Raw genomic sequence first — 19,865 nt, 5'->3', positions numbered from 1 at the left:
CGTTATATAAATTAATGAATAACGCTGTTTTTGGGAAAACAATGGAGAATGTACGAAATCACGTCGATGTAAAATTAGTGACGAAGTGGAAAGGTAGATACGGTGCAGAGGCAATGATCGCGCGACCGAATTTTCACAGCAGTAGCGTGTTTTCAGAAAATCTGGTAGCCATCGAACTGCGCAAACTCGAGGTGAAATTCGACAAACCGATCTACGTTGGCATGTGCATCCTCGACTTGTCGAAGGTGTGCCTATACGAATTTCACCACGAATACATGTCTCCCTTGTACCGCGACTCGTGTAGAATCATGTATACCGACACGGACAGTTTGATTTATCATATCAAGTGCGACGACGCGTACGAGAACATGAAACATGATATAGTCAGGTTCGACACAAGTGACTATGCGGTAGATAACGCTTATGATATGCCTCTCGTCAATAAAAAAGTGCCAGGCCTGATGAAGGACGAAAACAACGGGGCCATTATGACCGAATTCGTTGGACTTAGGGCGAAAATGTACGCCTTGCGAGTCGATGGCAAAAAAGACTGTAAAAAAGCAAAAGGTGTAAAAAGCAACGTCATCGCGCGCACCATCACATTCGACGACTACACGCGGTGTTTGAACGATGAGATCGAAATGACTCGACCGCAGTCGTGTATAAGATCGAAAATGCACGAAGTGTACACTATTAGCGAGACGAAAATCGCTCTGAGTCCGTACGACGATAAGCGATATATCGTGCCGGATTCGACCGATACGTTGCCGTGGGGACATTATCGCATACCTTTATCATAGTTAGTTATTGTAATAAGGAACAATGAAGATTCATGTATGTATGTATGTATGGAATATAATGTATGTATGCATGTATGTAATAAAATGTATGTATGTACATATAAATGTATATACGTAATGTATATATGTAATATAATGTATGTATGTAATGTATGTAGTATAACATATATGTATGTAAGAAATAGTCCTCAAGTAAATATCGTATTATATATGAGAAGGAATATTAATAAGGATATCGCGCACATGTATTTAGTATTTAATATTTTTTATTATATACTGTATATGTATCACACACATATTTCAAACATTTTACATATATCATTTTTTATATTAAGAATAAAATACAGTTTGCACGAATTAAATAACATTGTTCTTGTGTATCCAAGAGTTGTGCGATCCATCGAATCCCAGCCATTTAACGTAAACCTCGTTGCCCCTCCTGCGCAGTACTTTCTCCACGAGATACACGTCTGGATAAGTCGCGCGATGCAACTCGTACTCGTAGAACCCTCCAGAGACGGATTTTCCACGATAGTCCTCGAGTAGATAGGTTACGGGATTGGTACGCTGCACTTTAACGATCTTAAACACCTCGGTGGTCCAACTCGGCGTGTAACCCTTCTAAAAAATTGTCTTGTATTTGCTGACGCGTACCGAGTCGCCCACTTTGAATTTTGCCGGGCCCGCGATCTTTATCGCGCTGTACACCGTAGCCAAGAGTCTTTCGGCGATCGCGGGAGTAACGTCGACGGGTCGCATGCCGATGGTTCGATGCTTGCGCGCGTTGTAATCCGACACGAGTCGCGGCAACACGTCGACCCACTTGTAATTTCCGTTGAGCGTAAACATCTTCCACATGTTGTTCTTTAACGTACGATTGAATCGCTCGACGACCGACGCTTTCAACACCGAATACGTGGAATAATGATTGATGTCGTGTTTTCTGACGAGACGTTGCACGTCGGTGTTGTAAAATTCCTTCCCCATGTCGGTTTGTAGATTACTAGGGCACCTCTCGCTATCTCGAATTATCTCAGCGATAGCGTCAGCCGTCTCGCTGCCACCTTTACCCTTGAGCGGCACGGCCCACGCGTACTTGCTCAACACATTGATAACGGTAAGTATGTAGTGGTAGCCTCCGTTGAAACGCGAGTACGGACGCATCTCGACGATGTCAGCCTGCCACAGGTCGTCGTACCCTCACACTATGACGTGTCTTCGGGGAAAATTTCTTCTCGCCGGAGCGTGCAATTCGTCCACCAACCATCGCTTTTCGATATTTTTATCCACATCGGTCGATTTTAACGGTCTCATGTTTCGTTGTCGCCGTTTCTAAGACGGACGATATTTAAGTATGGGTTTCCGTTCGTGGGATCTGTACGAGTATCCCCTGTTGCAAAACACGACCAAGCATTCGTGGGCCATTAAGACCGCGACCCAGCTTGAGAAACCGCGATACGTCGTCTTCGCTCTGCAGACGGGTCGGAAGAACGTCATGTCCGCCGACACGAAAGTGAGAATCCTTATAATTCAGATTGCACGTCGAGTGTGCTGGACCTCTGTAACGCCCGGTCAAGTGGCAATGATCGCGTACACGATTATAATTTGGCGCGAACGGTTTTTCACATATGTGACATTGCGCCGCGCTGTGAAATGTCTCCCACTCGTCTCGCGTTAGGTCTACCATGCATACAATGTCGAACAAGACGTTCTTTACGCGATGCGCCAATCCTTTGAGTTCCTCGACAAACCACGCGACGCAGTCGTTATCGCGACGAAATCGATACGCTGATAACGTTTCATCATACGAGCACTGTACGTAGTATGCTATACTACATACTCGATGATGTTGATAGGCGTATGACGCGTGTTCCGTCTCCGGTTGTGTCTTCTGCAGCACACACTCCAGATCGGCGTACACCACGAAGGGAAGTCGCTCTTTCCTGCTATGGTTCTTGAAGCACAGCCACTTGTTGTCTTCACTCGGTAGTTTGATAGCGCAGTCGTTTATCTTTCGACAGTCCACAGTGTGAGACTGTAATTTGTCGCTCGAACTAAAGTAGTGAAGACATCTGCAAAAAAAGAATCATAAAATATAAATTTTTTTTATACACAAAATATAAAAATGATATATATATTATTAAAAAAAATATAAGTACTTACCGATTACAAATGTACTTCTGACCATGATGCATGCTCAATTGTGAGCTCACGAGACGGGATAGATTTTTAATCCACGCGAAATGTCCAACATTGTTGTCTGGCGGATCCTGCATGTACAGCAGATTAACATGTTTTTTAACACTCGTGTGGTCGGTAAGCCGTATTGGAAACACGTTTGACGTCTTCTGTCCCTCGATGGTATAGACGTTGACGGATATATCGTTGAGTAGTTTGAACTGTTTAATTTGACTCAACGTCATTGGGAACTCAATGTCTCGTAAATTCAGTACCCTTGAATAATGCGGGTATGAAGATTCCCGTTCTGAATTTCTTTCGGCTGGATGTAAGGCGGCGACCACTGACCATGCAAAACATGCATTGTCCATAGACAGCACATTGATCATCGCGTTCTTTACTTTAATGTCTTTAGGCAATTCCAAGTGAAACCCCGCGCGCAAAGGATTGTATTTGTTGACGCTCACCGTCAAATTGAGGATTCGAGTCAACGCCCACCCACTGTCGCGTTCCTGGAACTCCTCGAGTTTCGCTAATGTGGGCTCGATAACGTGCAGCTCGTACCAATCATGCAAGTGTGATGTATCACAGAGTTCTATGTTATTTGTACATATACTCTTATTGGCACGTTTATCACCCGCCACAAACTCCCCGTTGAACGCGGTGTTCACTTTGACACAGTTATGTGTTTTTATAATGTCTCGTACTCGCTTGCACACTACGATGCAGGCGTCTTCCAAAAACTGTCGCGGTTCTATATGGTCTGTATTAATTACCGCACCGGTCATTATTCGCGTTTCGAACCCGGCGTCGATTTCTCGCCATACGAGTTCTGCCGCGCGCGTGTCGCCACTGGTGCCTGCATTCGCATAATTACCACCGCTATGGATAAATTGTCTTTCCAATCGCGACTTCACACCCTCGAGTCGCGCGATTCGGGCAACCAACGATTGCCTCTGCCCGATCGTTGGATTGTCGGAGAGCCGCTGACGTTTGGCACTACAGCGTGTCTCGAGCTGCTCGACGAATTCCGCGCATTGCAGTGTCCATGTGAAATATTCACCCACGGTAGCTACTTGGTCGGATAGCTCCAATAGATCGCGTTCGGTTTGCTCGAATTGATCCATGTTTCATCACTTTCGCACCAGTTCTTTTATTATATCACTTCACAGCACTTATACGTGATAACGTGTTTAACCACACAATAAATCTCGATACTCTTTGACCGATGTATCGCTCTCAAATCGTATACTAATGCGGCTCGACGCGCTTCATCCCTCGTTATATACCCTTTGCCCTCTCTCTCGCTCCAATTGAAACTTGAAAGATTATTTCTTCCTTTGTTTTTTACGTACTGCGTCGTACAAAAATAGCGCGAAATTGTTTAGTCTACGAGATAACACCTCCTTTTTTCTAGAAAAATGTTGTTTACGACAAACGTGTCCCGACAGGTTCGATGCGTCATCGACAAAAATACACGCTCCTACGCAGTGCGCTATCAAGTTAGTCTTACCCATTGTACGCCGCCTAGCGGCGTCGTTGCGAACGAGGCCCCCCCCCCGCGACCCGACGGACCCCGCGGCGCAACCGCGGACCTCCACGCGGCCCCCGCGGACCCCCGCGAACCCCCACGCGGACCCGCGGCGCGACCGCGAACGCGAACGCGGACCCCCTCCCCCCCGCGCGGACCAGCGGCGCGGACCAGCGGCGCGGGTGAGTCATCCCGGTGACTCATCCCGATGAGTCATCCCGGTGGTATGTCAAGGTCAACTCCCCCCCTTCCCCCCACTCCGCGAAAAAAATCCGATATTTTTGTGTAACCCGATATCCTTGTGTAACCCGATACCACGCCCCTCCCCCCACCCCTCACCCCAGCGAAATCCGATATCCTTGTGTAACCCGATACCCCGCCCCCTCCCCCCACCCCTCACCCCCCGCGTTATCACCATGTAACCTAATACCCCTATGTAACTTGATACCCCCCCTCCCCCTCACCCCCCGGGAAATCCCGATACCCCCCTCCTTCACCCCCTCACCCCCCGCGTAATCCGATACCCCCCTCCCTCACCCCCCCTCCTCGGAGCTCCCGAGTTGGAACTCCCTTAGTATAACTACTGATAAACTCGTCACATCGTTGCTCCCACGCAGCAAAGTCTTATTCCCTCGAATTTAACAGGGTGGATTGCTTCAACAACTCTTGCTCCATGTTATTGCACGATCCTCTTGCTAACGCCATTTGTTGCACTCACGACTTCCAGTTCTCGACTATTGAGCGTATCCTCCAGATTCGTCATTTTATATTCTACTAATGATGCATCGTTTGCTTATCGTATCTAATTTCATCTCAGCAGCCGTACATCGGCGCTATTTGCAAAATTTGCAGTTTTTCACGTGTTCGATGAAATCATCGCGAGACATGTCGCGACATGTTCTTCAAAACAATAACGCTCCATTAAATTATGCGAAATTGCAAATTTTGCAGTTTTGCACGTGTTCGATGAAATCATCGGGAGACACGTATGTTCTTGAAAAGAAATCATATTTGATGCCCGATGAGGTGATCTTATCACGAATGTTCTTGACAAAGATATCACATTTAACGTATATGTGGATTGTGGTGGTGGTCACCATGCAACAGCCGTACATTGACGCTATTTTTGCAAGATTTGCAGTTTTGGGTATGTATAAATGGCCTACGTGGATTCTAGAACGCAGTCGAGAGTTCAATACGGTTCAAGTACGTCGCAAACAGCCTCCAGATACGATGAACATTCATGGTTCTAACTACTACGTTCCGATTCAGGACGAAACGTGCGAGAAACAGCACAATGAGTAAGTACCGCTAATTTTTATATATACTTGTGCAAAAGAACTTTTATAAACATATAATTGTATTTTTTCAGTTTTGATAAACCCCGCTACACGCCGCGTATTTTGGGAAGAAGATTTGCCTTGACATCAACAGCGTATAAATTTTTGGATGTTGGAATCAGCGCGGGACCTATGTCCTCTGCGGATATACTTATTGGCGATAACCGAGGCAATCGGATAATTCTGCCACATGCAACGTGGGTGACATTCATCAAAAAACATGCAGATATACAGCGACTCGTGCAGTCATCGGCACCATTATTGCTAACGTTTCGAGATCTGAAGCTTGTTAAAATACGTGACGCAGATATTGTAAAATTGACGTCGTGCGGCACCAGCTTGTACATGAAACCGTCAACTGTACTCTTTCTGTTCGAACTAGAACATTGCGTCGAGAACGTGTATTTTCAACTATGTCAAAATGTTCACGGCGTAAGTGAAAAATTCAAACAATTTGTAACAATTTTACGTCAAAATTGTATCACCGATAAATGTAACGCAGTTACAATCTTGCGTGAATTTTATGATAAAAATTCGATTATTGATTGCGAATTATTAGCCTACGCTTTGGATACTATTGTGTATAATGCGCTACATGATAAATAAATGTATACTATAATATAATATATAATGTAGTTAAAAATAATTTCCTTTTCATTTACCGTTTCTTTTTGTTAAGCTGTCTTCGTTTATTGTTTACTTAAATGTATAATTATAAATGAAATATTAAAATCTGAACAATTAAATATTGTTGGCAAAGGAAAGATACTCAATCGTGAGCGAGAACGCGCGAACAGGGGCCGGAAGCGAGCGAGACCGCGCGAGGGAGAGATAACGCGAACGGGAGCGAAAAATACCGCGCGAACGAGAAGACGCGCGCAACCGGGGGACGGGGGAGAAACATCTACGATAGAGAGATAACGCGAGCGGGAGCGTGCCGTGTGACGTCACGCGAACGCTCTGCGGCGCGGCGAACCGCGGACCCCCTCGCCCCGCTCCGCGGCGAAAACGCGGTCGCCCCGCGGCGCCGGAAGACGCGGACCCCCTCGCCCCGCGGCGCCAGAAAACGCGGTCGCCCGGCGGCGCTGGAAAACGCGGCGCCCGAAAATCGCGGTTCCTCTCTGCCCCTCCCCCCGTAACGCCCAAAAAACGCGGTTCCCCCCTCCCCCCGCGGCGCCTGAAAAACGCGGATCCCCTCTGCTCTACCCCCCGTAACGCCCGAAAAACGCGGTTCCCCCCTTTCCCTCTCCCCGCGGCGCCTGAAAAACGCGGTTCCCCCCTTCCCTTTCCCACGTTTCCCCCCCGCCCGCGGTCCCCCCGCCCCTCACCCCCCTTGCCTTTGATTCCCCCCTCGCCCGCCCACGGTTCCCCCCCGCCCGCGGTTCTCCCCCCCCCGCCCTTCACCCCCCAGATCCCCGGATTAGAACAAATGTAGCCCACCTACTTTCTTATATGACATAGGTACTTTTCACAAAGTTTTATTTTAATCCGACAAGTATTACAATAGAAAAAGAGAAAAGTCTGATTCAAGAGGTGACAAGTAAATTTTCGAGCGTTTCAAAATATCGTATTAATATTCTTTAGCTTGAGAAGTAAATCAAAGTGACGTATCATTAGTTTAAAAAAAAAGTTTCTGTTACTATACGACATGTTATTTTGACTATAACAATAGTAATTTATTGTAATAAAACGACTGAAATAAAACGTATGTAGGGATGGGGTGTGTTGGCTCATATCAAGACACGCTTAGCTTGACTTGTTGTTGCCGTGCGCGTGAGAGCTGTTTGAGCATGTGATTTACTATCTACAATGCTGATAAAAGCTAAATATATATTTATATTAATATTTTTATGATGAAGAAAGTTACATCTAAAATAGTTCACAATTATTTTTCTGCAACAACTTTTTGATATTCGATCATTACAAAATAACTTTAAAAGATACAATCTTTATCAAGAAGTACGTATGTGTTACCCGTTTTGTGTTTCTATTACGTATTCATTAATTTAACGTGGACTTTTGTCGCATAGCCAACTTACCCTACTATCGGGGAAAGTTGGCCACAATGCAGCATGTTCATATTTCATTTATTACAAAGAAACTATACGGTATACAAGAGCGTTCCTAGCATAAAAATGTAAAGAAAGGTTCTCTCTATCATATTAGTACTGTTTAATCATGATAATTAGTTGTATAAAAACTCAAATGCCGAAATTGTAAAAACGGTGCCAACGAGCCCCGATCTCCCCTATGTAAAGTTTCATTAAAAACTTAATTAAAAGGTTTGCAAAATTATATTTTATGATATGTTTCCGAAATAACTTTATTAAAACTTTTCAAATTTATTGCGTGAGAAAAGTTTCAGCTCAACTAAAAGGTTTACAAAATCATTTCATATGAAACAATTCAGAAATAAATTAACTAAAAGTTTTTAACTTTATTGCGTGAGAAAGGTTTTAGAAACAACTCAACTGAAAGATTCATAAAATTATTTCATGTGAAACAATTCAGAGATAACTCAACTAAAAGTTTTGAAAAATTATCTTCATGTGAAAGGTTTCAAAAACATATTTCTATTGCAACATTTTATATGACATATTGCGGAATTCTTTCAAAGATGTTGCACATGAAATGTGAAAGGTTGAAATGTTTTTGAAACCTTTCTGGAAGCTTTCTGCAACAATCTGTGCTGTATGGGTAATGGTTAACCTTCAATTAATGATTAATCCTTAAAAATGACGTTATAAACCCTAAAAATATGAAGCCTCAAATGAAATTAACAAAGAAAATAAACCCCATATTTAAATGTCCTTAATTTGCTTCCGCCGATAATACATACCCGCAAAAGAGAACATCACCACACACCATGCAAAGTTTATATATATGTTACAGTCAAAGCCCGAAACGCAGGCATTCCTAGGATTGACTAGTCAATTCTCAGGAACGACCAAGCGTCTTAGTCAAAGCCCGAAATAAGTTTTGCGTTTCGGCTTTTGACTAGTCAATCTTAGGAATAACTAATACGGCTAGTCAAAGTCAGAAACTAAAGAAAAATCACTTCGGACTTTGACTAGTCAATCCTAGGAATAACTAATATGGCTGGTCAATGTTAGAAACTAAAGAAAAATCACTTCGGACTTTACCAGTCAATCCTAGGTGTGGCTTTAATTCAGACTGTGTGACTGTTAACAAATAAAATCAAGATTATTTTTACTAAATTAAGTTCTTATTGTTAACATAATGTGGTTTTTTTATTTACTTTTTTACTCTTGTACACAGTTTTTTCTCCTTAAGGTTAAAAATGTAGCTTTGGTAAAATATTGGTTTAAAACGCTTTAAACAGTTAAATACTTTTAAAGCGCGTCATTTAACCTATGTATTGTAATATTCTCACTTTATAAATTATAAGTTACATTATGTTAACCTAATGTAGCTTTTTACTTTACTTTACTCTTGTACATAGTTTTTCTCCTTAAGTTTAAAAATGTAGCTTTAGTAAAATATTTTGTAAACATAACATCTTAGAAAGTACTTACATTTAGTGTTGGTTAGGTAGGGAACGGGTTAGGTTGGTTAAGTACAGAACACAAAATAATTTTAATATAAAATACTGTAATTACTAGGTAATATATAATAGACATATCTTTGATGAAAATTTAGCCTTTTAGAACATAAAATCTCTCTTTATAAAAGCACATAACATAAAAATATTTTAATTTTTTTTTTAAATAACCAATATAAAAAATTATTTTTAAAATTAGGGACAACATAAAAAATCTTTTTGAAAAGTACAGAACATGAAAGAATTTAAAATAGTATAAAAAGGAATTAAGAAGAAATAATTATCGAAATATATATCATAAATCGACAATAAGTGTAAGAATCGAGAATAAGTAAATCACTTATTCTGGCATCATCAAACATAACATCTTACACTTAGAAAGTACCTATATTTAGTGTTAGTTAGGTATGTACTTTTAACATAATATAAAATACTGTAATTAATAATATAAAATAGACATATCTTTGGTAAAAATTTAGCCTCTTAGAACATAAAATATACTCTCTTTAATAGCACATAACATAAAAATATTTTAATTATTTTTTAAATTAATTGATAAAAAAGAAATATTTTTAAAATTAGAGAGACAATATAAAAAACCTCTTTCAAAAGTACAGAACATAAAGGAATTTGAAATACATAGTATAAAAAAGAATTAAGAAGAAATAATTATCGAAATATCATAAATCGACAATAAGAATCAAGAATAAGTGAATTACTTATTCTGGCAATCAGTTGATTTATGACATTTAGAATTGCACAATACGTTTGACCTTTTGCATTTGCACAAATTAGAATTACACTTTTTATTACAATTACATTTTATAAAGCCTTGGCTTCCAAACTTTGAATCTTTGGTACTAACTTCTCTCAAGGATAATTCTATATTGGGTATGTCATTAACATTAATCAAATTTTCCTTACATTCTTGTATCTGATTCCTTGAGAAAAGTGTATTTATAGTTCCTTGTTTGGTGCCTACCTTATACAATCCATCACCGGTTTTTTCTGTTATTATGCCAAGCACATTTCGAGCGTCACCTTTTGCTCTATCCACGCATGGAATAGGCACAGTAACAGTTTTTCCCACCTCAATAGGTGGAAATTTTTTATCGGATAATTGTTTCATAATATTTGCTTGAGCTTGAAGTCCATCAATAGCCTTTTCTTTATTTATAGTTATTAATTCTTTTTGCGCGCAGCGGATACATACCACTGTACTTCCAAAGCCTTCTTCTGTACTTATAGTACTATCAGCGCATGTAGTGTGTACAATTTGCCCACATTTACAGCAGGTATGTGCTCCAGAGCTTTCTTTTTTGCAAATACAACATATTTTTATATCCGTGGGGACGTTTTGTCGAATATTTATTTCTTCTACGGGATTTGTAATTGGATTGGAATCGTCTTGTTTTGGAACAACAGATGTATTTTCGTTCTCTTCTGTTGATAGATTTATTAAAGTGCTTTCTAATTCTTCCTCAGTTCGAAGAATCTTTTTTATAGAATCTGGTAGAGTCTGTATTCCTACGTGAGCTTTTCTTCCTGTAACAAAAAATCGGTCAACTTCTTCACTTATCTATAGGTAGTATTTGTATACAGAAACTTACGTATTAAAGTTATGCTTACCAAACATGACTTCGAATGGAGTTTGTCGTATTCCAGTGTGATAAGCGCAATTTTTCTGCAGTTGACAGAACTTAAGCCCCTCACTCCAACGATTGGTCTTGTTATCCTCCAGCCACGCAAACAAAATTTTTTGTACGTCTTGGTTTGCCCGCTCTACGCTACCCTGACTTTGGGAATGCCGCGGTTTACCGTGTACTATAGATAACTCAGGCCACATAGTTTTCAATTCTTCAATAATGCGGTTGGCGAACTCTCTGCCATTGTCCGATTGAAGTACTGAAGGGGCACCCAAAATACAAAAAATATCTAAGAGAATGTGAGCCACTTCTTCTGCGGTCTTTGTTTTCAGAGGACGTAAAATCACGAATTTTGTCAGGTGATCTTGATAGTTTAAGATATACTTGAAATCACGATCGGGACACGTCTGCATGTCAATGAGATCAACTTGTGCGCGTGCATGAATCTCTGTAAATACTAATGGTTTTACCACCAGTCCCTTCTTAGGATGACTCTTTTTCTTTTGGCATGGTATGCATAAATCTAAATACAAGTTAATGCATTCTATCGTAACATTTGCATATTTATCTCTTAATGCTTTTACTGTACGATCTCTACCTCCATGACCACACTCACGATGAACACTGTCAATTACATCAAACAACTCGTCATCTGTGACATAGTAACATACGTTATTCTTATCAGAGAGCGGCATAATCAACTTTTTTATATTCCCAACACGCAAGATGTCATAACGCTTCAGACGCCGATATTGTAACGATGTCCTTTTTTTTGCCATCTTTGCAGATTCTACCTCACTGATTAACTCTTCATACTTTTGTCTGCTTTCAATATGAAATGAACATGCCGTTTTCTTCAAACTAACAACTCTTTCCATAAATGTAGTTTTCATATGGTTCATGTCCACCTCATTGGTTATATTACATTCGTTTTCACTCATTTTGAATGTTGATATACTTATTTTAAGAATGCGTAATAACAACTAATAATAAATAAAACATATCACAAAACGATACAGACGTGCGCACAACTACTGCTTGCTCGATGTGTATTAACTTGCAACGCACCGTAACTCGCTCACGGACAGCTGACAGATCAAATTAGGTTAGATGCATGTGCAAGGCGCATATCAGACTTATTGTCAGATGGCCTCGTAGTCACACCTAGGATTGACTAGTCAAAGTCCGAAGTGATTTTTCTTTAGTTTCTAACTTTGACTAGCCGTATTAGTTATTCCTAGGATTGACTAGTCAAAAGCCGAAACGCAAAACTTATTTCGGGCTTTGACTAAGACGCTTGGTCGTTCCTGAGGATTGACTAGTCAATCCTAGGAATGCCTGCGTTTCGGGCTTTGACTGTAACATATATATATATCTATATATATATATAATAAAATTTTATTTCGTGTGCCAATGATTTCCACCAATTATCTCAGAAAGTATTGGTTTATTGGGAAAGTATTTTAGATAAAAGTTGAAGGGTTTGAAGGAGACCGCAGTAGACGATTTTATTAGATTTTGGGTCCGGGGCCTGTATTAAGTCCAAGTCAAATTTTTTAAATAAAAGCCCCTATTTTTTATTGTATCATTTTTTTTTACTAATAAATTTGAACAACTTTTGTCTGAAACATTTTTTTATTTGCCCAATACTTTTTAAGATATTCAAGGAAAACTTGGTAACTTTTTCAATATTTAGCTTAGGATATCTTGATAATTGTTTGCCAGAGGAAAAAATGGTATAGAAGACTTTTTGATTTGATTTTGTCTTAAGAATATGCTGTTGCAATATAGCATTCCAATTTTTTTAAATATTTGTAAACACTCCAAGAAAATGCATACACAAATATTTAAAAAAAATTGAAGTGCTATTTTGCAACAGCACATTTTTTTAAATAAAATTAAGTTAAAAAGTCCTCTGTACTACTTTCTTCTCTGGCAAACAATCATCAAGATATCACAAGCTAAATATTGAAAAAGTTACCAAGTTTTCCTTGAATATCTCAAAAAGTATTACGCAAATAAAAAAATTTTTCAAACAAAAATTGTTCAAATTAATTAATAGAAAAAGATGGTACAATAAAAAATAAAAGTTTTTATTTAAAAAATTTGATTTAGGCTCTATTGGGCTCAATACAGACCCTGGATCCAAAATCCAATAAGATCGTCTATTGCCCTCCTTCGAACCTTTTAGCTTTTATCTGAAACACTTTTCCAAAAAACTAATTCGTCAATTGACACTTAACGGAGATTAACACAATAACATTTAAACGACACCCAACGATAAAAGGATCATGGCGACACTGATTAAATCGACATAGAACATTAAAAGTTAACACCTTGTTAACACCAAACCAACATCCAACGATGAGAATAAATCTCCAACCTACATTAAACATTGAGGTTTAATCCCCAACCTACACTTATCATTGAGAATAAACTCCCAATATACACTCATCATTGAGGATTAAACCCACAACTTACCTAAACCTTAATAGTCAACACTCAATCTACACCTAAATTTAAGTGTTGACACTTAACTTTGATGACAAACACTAAACTTACCCTCAAATTTGAGTGTTAACTCTCAAATTTACGCGTAAGTTTAGTGTTAACACTCAATTTTGGGTGTTAACCATCAAAGTGTACTTTTTCATAAGGGCTGCTAGACTTCAAAATTTAATAAAGTACTAAAATTTTGATTAAATTTAATAAAATACCAAATTCTTTTGATTAAATAAAAAAGCAATAAACATAATTTAGTGAATAATGCGGCGGGAGTAAAAAAGCAACACCAAGTTTCTTTACAAGAAAAATTTATATATTTTATTTTAATTAAATATTTTTATTTTGTACTGTTATCTCTTTAATTCTTTGTGATTAAAATTATTCTTTATATTATAATTTTGTTAAAAAAATAAAGATTGAGTTAAAATGGGAAAACCCTTGAATGGGAATACAAAGATACGTACCACTTGAATTTTATTTTTTAAAAGTAGTTGCACAACAATTATTTTTCAAAGCAATATACATATTCTCTTTGAAATTAACGCAATTTAAAAATTTCACATCTTTTTTTTTAAATACATATTACTTATTTGAGTTAAGTAACGCAATTTTGTGAATTATTTTGTCAGGGAGAAATAAAGCTACTACTATTTAAGATTTTTAAATTTACAATATACATTGCGCGTGTACTTGGCGCTTTTTGACGTAAAACTACGTCTTTGTCGACAGTAAGTAGGGTATAAATCCAGGAGCACAGATGCAATAAAAACATGTCACACACTTTGAACGTTTATATCTTCGAAACTAATAATCGTAGAGTAATAAATGAGGTGTCATTTGATAGCTTATAGAGTGCCATTTTCTCTCTAAAGTCTGTAAAGTCTCCAAAAGAGATTACCGATTTCTATCTTAACAAATCTCCGTGATTGCTCTAATTTCCGTAAATTTTGTGATATCAAGCTGTGTTTTTATGGCTAGAGTGTCATTAAAGGAAGGTTGGTATTGAATTTGGTGATGATTGGTCAAAAGGTTACCGATTTATGCCTTTAAAAAATGTAAAGTTATACATGTAATCTTTGACATGAATTTGTCGTCGATCTGGAGATACCGATTTATGCCTAAATAGAGTATAAATTATATATATATTCTTATATAGAGCATCATTAAAGGAAGGTTATTGAATTTGGCGAAGATCGTTGAAGGGGTAACCGATTTTTGCTTTAAAAGTGTATAAGTTTTCTAATTCCATTATATTCTTCAGTCTTTTTTATTTCTATTAAAGGAAAAGAGGCAGTAAGAGCCGGCGCGGTAAATAGGGCGCAAGTTATATATATTTTTCTTATCGTCAATACATAAAAAATAAAATAAAAAATTTGCGAACGTTTCGACCATTTTTTGTGGTCATCTTCAGCGCAATAAATTAAAAACGTGTAAAATTAAAAACTATATTGTAACGCGGTCATTGGGCTATTGTATACTCGCACGTTGCACGTTCCTTTTTCCATGCGGTCATTCCGGTGTGTGTGCGCTACTCCATAGGCAAGCAACCTTGAGTCTCTCCCAAGTTGGAAGGCTAGGAGGACTATGCTGATGCATTTGGTACTTCATTATATGTTGCGCGATACCTGCGTACATACGGAGCGACACACTGATTCACGGTTCACATCGATATAAAACTGAAGTTACTTACAATGAAATCGTGAACGGTATAGCGCACAAAACGATAGACAACAGACGCAAGTTATCTTGGCATTGTTTCGAGAGATAATACTTGATCGTAGAACGGTACAGCGCACAGATAACGGACGCAAACTGTCTCGACAATGTTTCAAGAGGTATGACCGATCTAATATGTTTCGCTTGTCTCGAGGTTAAAAGATCGATGTATAAGAATTCGGTAACAAACAAATAGCGGTAATGTCAGTTGAGAGATCGATGTATAAGAATATTCGTTGCAAAACAAATAACGGTGATGTCAGTCAAAGACCTTGTAATACGGTAATATATGTATAATACAAATTCACAATAATATAATAAATAAAGCGTGAAACGAGGGGCTCTCAAATTTTTGGAAGTCCCTTGATTACATCGAGATAGTTTTCGGGTAAATCCTCGGTGTCCGTCTGCATATTCAGACCATTCTTCTGTCTTTTTATACATATCATTTCAGATATTAACCGTTTATTAATATATGGTTCGCTGTCCAAAATTTCCACCGCATTCCACTCGAAATCATGACCAGACTCTAATCTATGCTCTGTGATTACCGAGCGACTGGTTGTGTTCCTTCTTATGTGGGCCTGATGTTCTTTAATTCTGGTTTGTAGTTGCCTACCGGTCTGACCCACGTAAGAAGCATCACAGTCCCCACAGTTAATCTTATATACTACGTTGCTATGTGCAAATTTCGGAAGGGCGTCCTTATGTGTTTTAATACAATTCTGCATTTTATTCAGGCTATAATATGATAGCCTCAACTTGTGATTTTTTAAGATGTTTCTATATTGGTCGTTAATATGCGGAATGTACGGTATCGTGAAAAAGGACGCCGCTTCTTCAGGTTGCACATCAGGAGATCTATCTGTCTCAGAACGCACTCTGTTAATGAGCGACTTAATGCGCTCGTGGAAATTTCTAAAAATGAAATCCAGCGGGTAGCAGTTATTTAGTAAAATTTGTACAGCTAATTCTAAATTCTTTGAATGGAACGATGGGTGAGACAACAAAAAAACTCTATCAATTAAACTTATGACTGTACCTCTCTTCTGGCAAACAGGATGTTGAGATATGAAATTCAAGTATCTGCCCGAAAACGTTGGTTTATGAAACCAATCAAATATTATCCGATTGTTTCGACGAATCATTGTAATTTCCAAGAAGTTCAACCTCCCACCCTCCCCAACCTCTACAGTAAACTGGAGCCTTGGATGGAAGGAGTTGAAGACCTCCAATGTGTGGTCTAGTGAGGAAGAAGGAGTTGCGAGAGCAATGTCGTCGACGTATCGCACAAAAAATGGGGGTGTGTATTTTAATGTTGCGAGGGCACTGGCTTCTAAGTCCTGCATAACTATATCCACAGCTGTGGGAGAAAGAGGAGAGCCCATTGGTGAGCCGAAAATTTGTTGGTAAATAATACTATTGAACGTGAAATATTTACCGCCCTATTTACCGCGCCGGCTCTTACTGCCTCTTTTCCTTTAATCGATTTAATCACGAGAGCCTTATAATTTTTAATTCTTATTACACGCAGGCTGAAAAATGCGTCCTTACTATTTTTTTCAAAACATTAAATTCTACTACGGTCTCCATGCGGTTCAACTGTGTAAGCTGTGGATTAAACATCGCAAAGCTCTCATTAGAAGTAATATAAGAATAGAATTCCTGCGTGAATGCATTAGATCGAACTTTATACCGGCACACATTGGTAATCTTCGAATAAATTTGAACCTCTTTAACTACAGGTGTATCGGTAAGCTCAGGCATTATAAAACTATTTTTATGAGACAATTGCTACACATTGAATTGAGAGATGCGCATTGTTTTTCGAGGGCTACACACACACACATAGTTAAAGTTACTAATGAATTATATCGGTGTATCCCGATGTCCGTTTGCAATTCGTTTTTCATTAGACAAAATAGAGCACTGTACTTCTTTTTTAAAAAACTACATGACGGGATAGATGCGAAGCTCAGGGTCTTAGCCTCAGGATCAAACAATCGGGTTAACGATGTTAAACCGATTAAGTATTTTTGTAGAGTCTCTCGTGCGGAACCGACCTCTGATGACGTTAAGTTCTCTATGGAACCTTTCCATCATCCTCCAAATAATTCTGACCTTGATATCGAAGTTAGAATCAATCCGGGAAAATTCAGGGACATTCAGCCTCCTATTACGCAAATAAACGATAAATGGTTCATTAATTTATCGTCGGTTGCTATACCTAATGATGTGCAGAACCTTTTACAATTTGGAGATAATTTCAGTCTGCCGGTTTGCAACACAGAGAAACTAACGATAGAGTTTATCAAAAACATTGAACATAATTTGAGAAGGCTCCCTCCGGTTACTCAGTCAGCAATAAGAAATCGCACTGCACATATTGTTAACAACATTGCGAAGGTCCCGATTCCAAAAAGTAATGTCAATCTTAAAATCAAACAACTACTTTCAACAACAAAAGAATTTCTGAAAAGAAACGATAATTTAATTTTAACGCGCGCAGATAAAGGTAATGTAACCGTGGCTCTGGATAAAGATAAATATGTTGAGAGTATAGAGGAGATACTTAGAGACACGGATACATACATAAGAATTAATAAAGATCCCACGAGGAAACTCACTAACAGCATACGCGATTTGTTAACAAGATGGAGTAAGTCGGATTTCATCTCTAGATCAACTCACAAACGGATTTTTACTAGTGACGGAGTGCTATCGAGAGCCTATGGCCTCCCGAAGATCCACAAACCAAATTGCCCGTTTCGACTGATAGTTTCGTCCTTGAACAGTCCAACATACGCGTTGGCTGCTTTTCTCCACCGCACAATACATGAAAGCCTCCCGGCCGCTCACAGTCATGTCGCTAATAGCTTCAAATTAGTTGAAAGACTTTCAAAAATACATTTAAGTGACAATTTTGAACTAATCTCACTTGATGTAGTCTCGCTTTTTACGAACGTACCGACAGAAATGGTCCTAGACAGCATTTGTGTTAGATGGCACTTAATTTCTAAAAAATGCAAAATTCCAAGATCTGAATTTCTGATAGCGGTGAGATTGGTTCTAAATTCAACTTTTTTCACGTTCAATAGTATTATTTACCAACAAATTTTCGGCTCACCAATGAGCTCTCCTCTTTCTCCCACAGCTGTGGATATAGTTATGCAGGACTTAGAAGCCAGTGCCCTCGCAACATTAAAATACACACCCCCATTTTTTGTGCGATACGTCGACGACATTGCTCTCGCAACTCCTTCTTCCTCACTAGACCACACATTGGAGGTCTTCAACTCCTTCCATCCAAGGCTCCAGTTTACTGTAGAGGTTGGGGAGGGTGGGAGGTTGAACTTCTTGGAAATTACAATGATTCGTCGAAACAATCGGATAATATTTGATTGGTTTCATAAACCAACGTTTTCGGGCAGATACTTGAATTTCGTATCTCAACATCCTGTTTGCCAGAAGAGAGGTACAGTCATAAGTTTAATTGATAGAGTTTTTTTGTTGTCTCACCCATCGTTCCATTCAAAGAATTTAGAATTAGCTGTACAAATTTTACTAAATAACTGCTACCCGCTGGATTTCATTTTTAGAAATTTCCACGAGCGCATTAAGTCGCTCATTAACAGAGTGCGTTCTGAGACAGATAGATCTCCTGATGTGCAACCTGAAGAAGCGGCGTCCTTTTTCACGATACCGTACATTCCGCATATTAACGACCAATATAGAAACATCTTAAAAAATCACAAGTTGAGGCTATCATATTATAGCCTGAATAAAATGCAGAATTGTATTAAAACACATAAGGACGCCCTTCCGAAATTTGCACATAGCAACGTAGTATATAAGATTAACTGTGGGGACTGTGATGCTTCTTACGTGGGTCAGACCGGTAGGCAACTACAAACCAGAATTAAAGAACATCAGGCCCACATAAGAAGGAACACAACCAGTCGCTCGGTAATCACAGAGCAGATTAGAGTCTGGTCATGATTTCGAGTGGAATGCGGTGGAAATTTTGGACAGCGAACCATATATTAATAAACGGTTAATATCTAAAATGATATGTATAAAAAGACAGAAGAATGGTCTGAATATGCAGACGGACACCGAGGATTTACCCGAAAACTATCTCGATGTAATCAAGGGACTTCCAAAAATTTGAGAGCCCCTCGTTTCACGCTTTATTTATTATATTATTGTGAATTTGTATTATACATATATTACCGTATTACAAGGTCTTTGACTGACATCACCGTTATTTGTTTTGCAACGAATATTCTTATACATCGATCTCTCAACTGACATTACCGCTATTTGTTTGTTACCGAATTCTTATACATCGATCTTTTAACCTCGAGACAAGCGAAACATATTAGATCGGTCATACCTCTTGAAACATTGTCGAGACAGTTTGCGTCCGTTATCTGTGCGCTGTACCGTTCTACGATCAAGTATTATCTCTCGAAACAATGCCAAGATAACTTGCGTCTGTTGTCTACCGTTTTGTGCGCTATACCGTTCACGATTTCATTGTAAGTAACTTCAGTTTTATATCGATGTGAACCGTGAATCAGTGTG

The 19,865-nt window shown here is 38.9% G+C and overlaps 3 protein-coding genes and 1 pseudogene across 4 annotated transcripts; 3 read left to right on the top strand and 1 right to left on the bottom strand.

Annotated features, from left to right (window-relative positions):
* Positions 1–41: 41 nt before the first annotated feature.
* LOC143893794 (uncharacterized) lies at positions 42–1,013 on the top strand. The gene has a single exon (XM_077399511.1). It carries the CDS (start codon positions 42–44, stop codon positions 798–800), a length of 759 nt encoding a protein of 252 aa, XP_077255637.1. The 3' UTR covers positions 801–1,013.
* A 4,594-nt stretch (positions 1,014–5,607) lies between these two features.
* Positions 5,608–6,455, top strand: LOC143893803 (uncharacterized). Its single transcript, XM_077399516.1, has 2 exons — positions 5,608–5,810; positions 5,876–6,455. Exons 1-2 carry the CDS (start codon positions 5,608–5,610, stop codon positions 6,453–6,455), a joined length of 783 nt encoding a protein of 260 aa, XP_077255642.1.
* A 4,109-nt stretch (positions 6,456–10,564) lies between these two features.
* LOC143893799 (KRAB-A domain-containing protein 2-like) lies at positions 10,565–12,421 on the bottom strand (annotated as a pseudogene). The gene is made up of 2 exons (XR_013255932.1): positions 11,041–12,421; positions 10,565–10,956 (listed from the first exon to the last, which is right to left on the bottom strand). The product of XR_013255932.1 is annotated as a KRAB-A domain-containing protein 2-like (transcript).
* A 4,942-nt stretch (positions 12,422–17,363) lies between these two features.
* Positions 17,364–19,277, top strand: LOC143893802 (uncharacterized). Its single transcript, XM_077399515.1, has one exon. The coding sequence runs from the start codon at positions 17,364–17,366 to the stop codon at positions 19,275–19,277; it is 1,914 nt and encodes a 637-aa protein (XP_077255641.1).
* The last annotated feature ends 588 nt before the right edge of the window (positions 19,278–19,865 follow it).

The sequence above is a fragment of the Temnothorax americanus genome, unplaced genomic scaffold, assembly GCF_048541705.1.
Source record: "Temnothorax americanus isolate GAGA-0224 unplaced genomic scaffold, ASM4854170v1 Scaffold129, whole genome shotgun sequence".
In the NCBI taxonomy this organism is placed as follows: Eukaryota; Metazoa; Arthropoda; class Insecta; order Hymenoptera; family Formicidae; genus Temnothorax; species Temnothorax americanus.
The sequence above is the reverse complement of the archived record's forward strand: the minus strand, read 5'-3'. Positions and strand labels throughout refer to the sequence as shown.

What these genes read in the sequence shown, in the direction of transcription:
- LOC143893803 (XM_077399516.1), top strand. Translation starts at nt 5,608, where the DNA reads ATGCAACAGCCGTACATTGACGCTATTTTTGCAAGATTTGCAGTTTTG. An exon ending in TGCGAGAAACAGCACAATGA is followed by an intron (nt 5,811 to 5,875) that starts GTAAGTACCGCT and finishes ATAATTGTATTT; the next exon opens with TTTCAGTTTTGATAAACCCC.
- LOC143893794 (XM_077399511.1), top strand. Translation starts at nt 42, where the DNA reads ATGGAGAATGTACGAAATCACGTCGATGTAAAATTAGTGACGAAGTGG.
- LOC143893802 (XM_077399515.1), top strand. Translation starts at nt 17,364, where the DNA reads ATGGAACCTTTCCATCATCCTCCAAATAATTCTGACCTTGATATCGAA.